Source organism: Myotis davidii, unplaced genomic scaffold, assembly GCF_000327345.1.
Source record: "Myotis davidii unplaced genomic scaffold, ASM32734v1 scaffold370, whole genome shotgun sequence".
Lineage (NCBI taxonomy): Eukaryota > Metazoa > Chordata > Mammalia > Chiroptera > Vespertilionidae > Myotis > Myotis davidii.
The window spans coordinates 8,118,823-8,125,489 of NW_006288615.1; the positions used below are offsets into that span (position 1 = coordinate 8,118,823).

Sequence of the window (6,667 nt, forward strand, 5' to 3'; positions counted from 1 at the left end):
GCGCCTCTCCTCCCAGGCGCACAGGAGAGGCGGTTGGTGGTCTTGGCGCCCGGTCCTCGCTTGGCCCAGAGGAGGCCTGGCCTCCCCTTCCCTCCCCAGACTGCTCACGCCGGCCCAGAGCAGGGCTTGAGGGGGTCATGTGGGGGGATGTGGAGCGAAGGCTCCTCCCCAGGACCTCCCAGGGGACTAAAATTCAAACCCAGGGTGAAGAGTAAGGCTCCAGCCTGAAGCAGGGCTCGGTTGATTCCGGGGGACCGGGACCGGGACCAGGGCTCTCACTCCACGGGCAGCGGTGGAATTCAGTCTCAGGCGTTTGTTCAGCGGCTGCCCATGGTGGGCTGCTGTTGGGGATCAGAACCGGCCTCACCAGATGTCATGCAGGAGCCAGGTTTTGGGGGGACTGACAGTTTGGTCCGGATGGAGAGTCAGGACCAGGAGCATTTGAGGTGGATGTGCACCGAAGACTCCAGGCTGGGGTCTCAGGACGAGAGGCCCGAGGGAAAGTGAATCGGGGCCACAAGGTTGGGGAGCAGGAGGGCACCCCGGAAGCCCTCTGCTTCCACCAGCCAGCCGGGCATGAGGTCAGAGCCGGGCAGAGGGGTCTAGACTGGAGAGGATCTTCAGGGAGAACTGGAAAGAAGTCAGAGGAGGAAGGACGGGCAGGGAGGAGGCCAGTGGTCACTCACCAGGACCCTGGGCTGGAAGAGAGATTTTGGGGGTCACCTGGTGGGGGAAGCACTGAGAGGCCAGAGGGAGAGGACTCCAGTGGAGGGGGTATCTGGGCCCAAGGCAGTTTGGTAAGTCTGGGACTTGGGGGCGGGGGTGGGGTGACAGCAGGGCCCTGTTTTGCCACCCTGGAGAGTCACTGCGAGTGGACATCCACCTCAGAACCCCTTGAGAATCGTCAGGTCACCCTTTCATATTTAATTCCCTGCCCTAAAGCAGACATCCTGACTATGGCAGGGCGGGTGGCCAAGATCTGCCTTACTCCTGCGTGATCTTATCTGGCACCTGTCACATCCACAGCTTCCTCTGGTTTTAAATGGCTATACCCTCACCCTCTGAGTTCAAAGGCCCCTGACCATCCTCCCCACAGTCAGCGCCACAATGAGACCCAGACAGAAAGACCCCTGCCTAGTCTGGGCACCCCAAGACCAGGCCCTCCCCCTGCTATTGACTCGGTGGAGCAAAGATTCCCCAGGCCAAGCCAGTGTCAGCTCAGAGTGCCAGAAGCCCCGGACCTGAATTTGCTGCCCACTTCCAGGCCTCTTTGGACTCTTTCAAGGCAGGTCAGCTGCTCTGGAGGCTAGGGAGGAGGGCCACCTCGCTCTCCTCACACTGCCCTTCCTCCCAGCACCACTGGAGAGGTGCACATGTGAGGGCTCAGCCCAGCCCCTCAGAGGGGAAGTAGTGCCAAAGGACGGGCGTGGTGAGGACCTAGGCTAGCTGTTCTTGGACAGGCCCTTCTCCGTACTTGCTAATTGGTTCACCGAGTGGTGCCAGGACAGGCAGGGCGCCACGCCACTGTACAGTGGAGAAACCAAAGCACATGTCTTGGGTGACCTCAGCCTCACCCAGTCCTCTCCAGGGCATTTTCTGCTGTGGGAGAGCTCTATGGTCACCCCTCACCCTCATGAACTGAGCTCATACAGGGGTGCCTGGAAGCTGTTCAAGGGCCTGCCAGCACCAGGTGTCTCTGGGTGGGTGTTTTTCAGAGGCTGGAGGACACTGTCCTGAGCCCCACAGCCAGCAAAGAAGACCGGGCGCTGACCGTGCGTGGGGAAGGCTGGCAGGCCTCGCCCACCACCCTGCCTGCCCGAATCCGTGAGATCGTGGCCAGCAGCCTGGGTGAGGAGCCACCCCAAGGTGAATAGAGGTGTCGGAAGAGGTGATGGGGGTGAGGGGACACCAGGGGAGCTGCCTAGCCATCAGCCGCAGTCGAGCTTCAGGGAGTCAAGCCCACATTGTCCCCTACTGGGCCCCTGCTGACCTGTCATCGTCCCGTGTGAAGGGCCTCAGAACCACACCCTTCCATAGGGAGGCCCAGGGGGTCATGTGTCATACCCACTTTGTCCTCACTACTAGGCCACAGGGACCTGCCCAAGCCAGCACTGCATTTGTGTTTGTGAAACATTTGTGAGCGCCAGTCTTGGTTTCATCCACATTTGTTTTTCATTAGATGAGGGAAAACCCTTAGGGTTGACACTCAGGAAACAGATGCTGATCAGCCCCCCTCCCCCATTCCGCCCCTACCCCAAGAGCTGCCTCACCCAACCCTGCAGGCCCCCTCGAGGCACCAGCCTATTGTCATACTTTCAGCTGAGGAACTGGCCTGAGGCTGGGCTCCTGCACCAGGCCACCCAGCCACTGGGCCTCAGAGGTGCTCATAACTCCAAACCAGTCTGGCACCCCCCTGGGTCCCAGGGCCCCTTCTGAACTGAGGGTCCGTGCTGCCCTCTAAAGGAACTGAGAGCTCACTAGGGTGTATTAAGGAAAGAGAAACCCTGCGTGTGGTTGGAAAAGCAACTCATTATTCAGGGATGGGATCTGATTTCACTGAATCAGCAGTTCCCACAGTTTCCCAGGGCTGGGGAACCCCCACTCGTTGTAATTGGTTTGGGGCTCACCCTGGGCATCCGTTTGTGTTTGAGGTGAGGATGTTGTAAAAGGCCGGGAGGCAGGAGAAGGCCCACTGACCAGAGAGCAGGAGAGGCCCAGGGGGTGAAGTCTACCTCCCCCACATCCGGTCCCCTGGGTCAGAACAGCCTTCAGTGCCACCATAGAGACAGGGGGCTATGGCTGACCCCGGTGCCACCTGCAGGGGTGCAGGAGCCACCAGGAGCCTCAGCCCAGGTGCAGGAGGAGAGTGAGCTCCTGCAGGAGGAGCTGTCCCGGCTGGAGGACCTACTGGCACAGGTGGGCGCCGAGCGGGACGAGCTGGCCAGCAGGTACCACCTGGTCAGCGAGCGGGTAAGTGTTCATAATAGGCACGTGGCAGGCCAGGGAGGGGGGTGGCAGCCAGGCCCAGGTTGAGGCGGTCACCCATTGGGACTGGCAGCAGCATCGAGTCTTAGGATGTACCTCAGCCACGCAATCCAAACCCTGGGCTGGAGGTGGAAGGTGAGGGCAGGATGGTGCCAGGCCGCCCCAGGCTCACAGCCCAGCTAAGGCATTGAATTGTGCCCGCCTGCCCAGAAGCCCTGTGGGGGCGGCCTGATCAGTCCTGACTGTTGGCCCAGCGACTAGCCCAGGTGAGCCCAGCACCAGCCCTCAGTCAGCACCTGCCCCAGGAGGGCGGGCGGCGAGCGGAAGGAAACAAGCCCTTTGGAGGGAGTCATGCTGAATTGGCCCCAATACTCAGCCCCAGCCTGTGGAGAATTGGCTCAGCCCCAGCCCCCACCCCTCCTGACAGCTGAGGAACAGCTGTGACCCTTGGCCTGGGTCCTCCATCCTCTGTTCCTTCCAGGGTGTCCGGCAAGCTGCAGCCAGAGGCCGATTTGGTTACAAAGTTCAGGGGGTGGGAAGGGGGGGGAAAGGCAGGCTTCCATTGTATATGTGGGGAAACTAAGGCAGAGAAGTGAAGATACTTACTCAGAGCCTCTCCCATTTCTGCCACCCCCAGACATGATGGCTTCTGAGGCATGACTGGGCAAGGGGGGGCCCAGCCCACAGTGTGGGGGGCTCAGAGGCCTTGCTGGGTTGGCCCAGCACCTGCCTTTGCTATCTTCAGAGACACCTTGCTCCATGTGTCTCTGGATAGATGATCCCACTTTCCAGACGAGCAAACAGAGGCTCAGAGCAGCCAGAGTGTCCAGGGCCCTGTTGCCGTTACTGGGGCTGAGACCACCACCAGTGACCAGTGCTCTGTGCTAAGTGCCCGAGGGCCCCAGGGTAGGGTGCCCTCTGCCCCGACTCCCACACTGTGGACTCCTATTCTCATGGTTGCCTGCACCGCCTGGGGGCCCGGGGCAGGGCTGTGAGGCGAGGGTCCTTCTCATGGGGTCCAGGGCAGGAGCATGGAGAACACTCTGTGAGCTCGCCTGCCCTCCCGGGGCTGTCTGTGGCCCGCTGGCCATGGGGGTGGGGGATGTTCCTAGCACAGGGTGGGGAGATGTTGGGAACCGGCCAGTGGGAATAGAGGCCGCAGAAATCCTGTGGACAGATTAGCAAACCTCATGAGTCAGATCTGAACTCACAGACTCAGCAGCTCAGCCCACGCCCGGGCTCCCTTGTTCAGCACCAAAGAGGCTGAGCCTCCTGCAAGTTACCTGGGTGGGTGGGGGTCAGGGTGGCCGGTGTGACTGTTTCCTGATGTCCCCAACCCTAGTGGCAACCTTTCCTCCCGCCCCTAGATCCATTCGGGACCTGTGGCCCCTCCTCTCTCACCCAGCTGGTGGCTGAGGAAGGGACACTCACCTCCCCACACACCTGGTCCCAGGTCCTCAGGTCATGCCACAGGTGTGGCCTCTGCTCTCCTGACCTTCATATCTCTCAGCCCCCCACCATCTTGCCTGCAGGGCCTGAGTTCCCTCCCCCAACACCCCAGAGTGTGCTCTGAGTCAGCGCATCTTGTAGGGACCTGCATCTGCTTTCCCCCTCAGAGCCCCAGGGTCCCCATCTGCTCAGGCTCTGGGGCAGGCCTGGCCCACACATGGTGGGTGTGGTCCCCACTCACCTGCTGGCTGTGGTGCTGGGAGAAGCAGAGGTGTGAGCATAGGCAGGAGGGGCAGCCAGAAGGTGGGGCCCCAAGCTCATTCACTGTCATAGAGGGTGACCCCAGGCCTGCTCTGCAACTGGCTGTCCTGCCCCCTATGTGGCCAATGCAGACCCTGGAGGCCACCTCCTAAGCTGGCCACACACCCCTCGACACAGGGCCAGGGTGTGGATGCCCATCCATCTGACCCATCCAGTGGAGGGGCCTGAGCTTCTCCAGACCCAGACCCCACCTGACCCCACCTGACCCCACCCCCTTGGGAGGGCTTTGTGCCAAAGCTGCCCTCCAGGTGGGCTAATGCTCCCCTCTAGCTGCAGGCCCGGCTACAGACCACCGAGGCCCGGCTGCGGAGGTCAGAGCTGGAGCACAGCGTGGACCTGGAAGAGGCACTGGGCCAATTGGAGGCTGCAGAGCAGAGGTGAGGCCAGGCAGGCACAGCAGTCAGGGCTGCAGGGAGCTCAGCCATCACCTCAAGAGGCAGTAGACCCCACTGTGCCTTAAAGCTGAGGGCCAACCTGCTCCCAAAGTGGCTCTAAATCGAATTTGCCTGTAAGAGTCAGCTGCAGGCTTTAGGGCTTGGGGTTGGGGTCGGGGGGAGAGCAGGCAGGGGAAGGAGGGCGTAGAGCAGAATGGGGAGTTGATGGCCTCGGGCGTAGGGTGCAGGTCCAACAGGCTGTGAGGGTCTCCCTGACCCTACTCCTCGAGTCTGCCCCCCCAGACCCCTGATGCCTGCTATGGCTGGTGCTCTGGCCAGCACTGCAGCGAACTATGGCCCTCGGGTGGCCAAGCCTGTCCTGGGGTGCCCATGTGCTGTCCTCAAACCCACTCTTCATGCTCTGGGCCTGACTCCCAGCTCCTTTGGCCTTGGTCACTCTGATTTCATGGTCAGGGGCCCATTTGTTCACTGTGGTGAGCATGTGTGATACCCTCGCCTCGCAGAGGTAGCCCCTGCACCCCTGGACCCCCAAGCCTCAGGACATGGTCAGAAGGGCAGGGCACCCCTCCAGCTCTCTGCCCAGAGGAGCTGAGCCCTCTGGGGAGGTTCAGGCCTGTGGAGTTCTTCCACTTCCTGCGCTCGCCCATCCTAGGGGACTGGAAAGGGAGGAGAGTGCCGGGAAGCCCTTTGCAAACTAGTTTTGAGGGGGGCATAATCTGAGTGGAGGCTCACACCCCAGGAGCAGAAAATGCCCTGCCATGGCCTCGCCACCTGGCAGGGAGATACTGGCTCTGGAGGGTGGGTTTGGCATCCCTCCACGCACAGTCCTGTCCTGGGTGGAGAAGGCCCCCAGGTCACGGTGGGGGCTGCCCCTTCCTGTTCTCACCTGCCCCGCTGCAGGGACGGCACCACCCCCTAGCCCTGGTACCCTCACCAGGGCTCCCAGCCCTGCCCCTCTTTCTTGTCTCGGGGTTCACCTCTGCACCTAGGATTGATGAGCCCACCATAGTTGTGGGGGCAGAGCCAGGAAAGCTCAGAGGGGAGAAAGAGGGGGGCAGGGTGGCATCCAGATGTTGGCCCAGTTTGGGGGCCATTGGGGATCCACTGCATATGATCAGTGTTGCTTAGGGGCATGCAGGGAGCTGCACCCTGAGCTGGTATCGGCTGGGCCCAGGAGGTTCAGGGCCGGGTCTCCGAGCCTCTCTAAGCAGAGCCACCCGCCCACACCACCACTGTGGTTCCCGCCGTCCAGGAGCACCGGCCTCTCCCAGGTGAACACGCTTCTGAGGGAACAGCTGGAGCACATGAAGAAGGCCAACGACGCGCTGGCTGAGGAGCTGGCCAGGACGACGGGCAGCGTGCTCCACCTGAGGGGCGAGCTGGAGCTGAGGGAGGCTCAGCGCTGGACCGAGAGACAGGTGCTCCTTCGGCCTCCACCCATTGGCAGGGATACTTGCTCCAGTGCCCGTGGCTGCTGGGGGCATGGGCCGCAGGGACCAGGACAGGGGAGGCCACAG

The 6,667-nt window shown here is 61.9% G+C and overlaps 1 protein-coding gene across 1 annotated transcript in view; it reads left to right on the forward strand.

Moving 5' to 3' along the window:
* CROCC2 (ciliary rootlet coiled-coil, rootletin family member 2) overlaps positions 1-6,667 on the forward strand; it is a 74,088-nt gene that overhangs the window by 5,312 nt on the left and 62,109 nt on the right. The window contains 4 exon segments of the mRNA XM_015561813.1: positions 1,653-1,919; positions 2,701-2,970; positions 5,026-5,132; positions 6,403-6,568. Coding sequence (XP_015417299.1) covers positions 1,653-1,919; positions 2,701-2,970; positions 5,026-5,132; positions 6,403-6,568 — 810 coding nt within the window.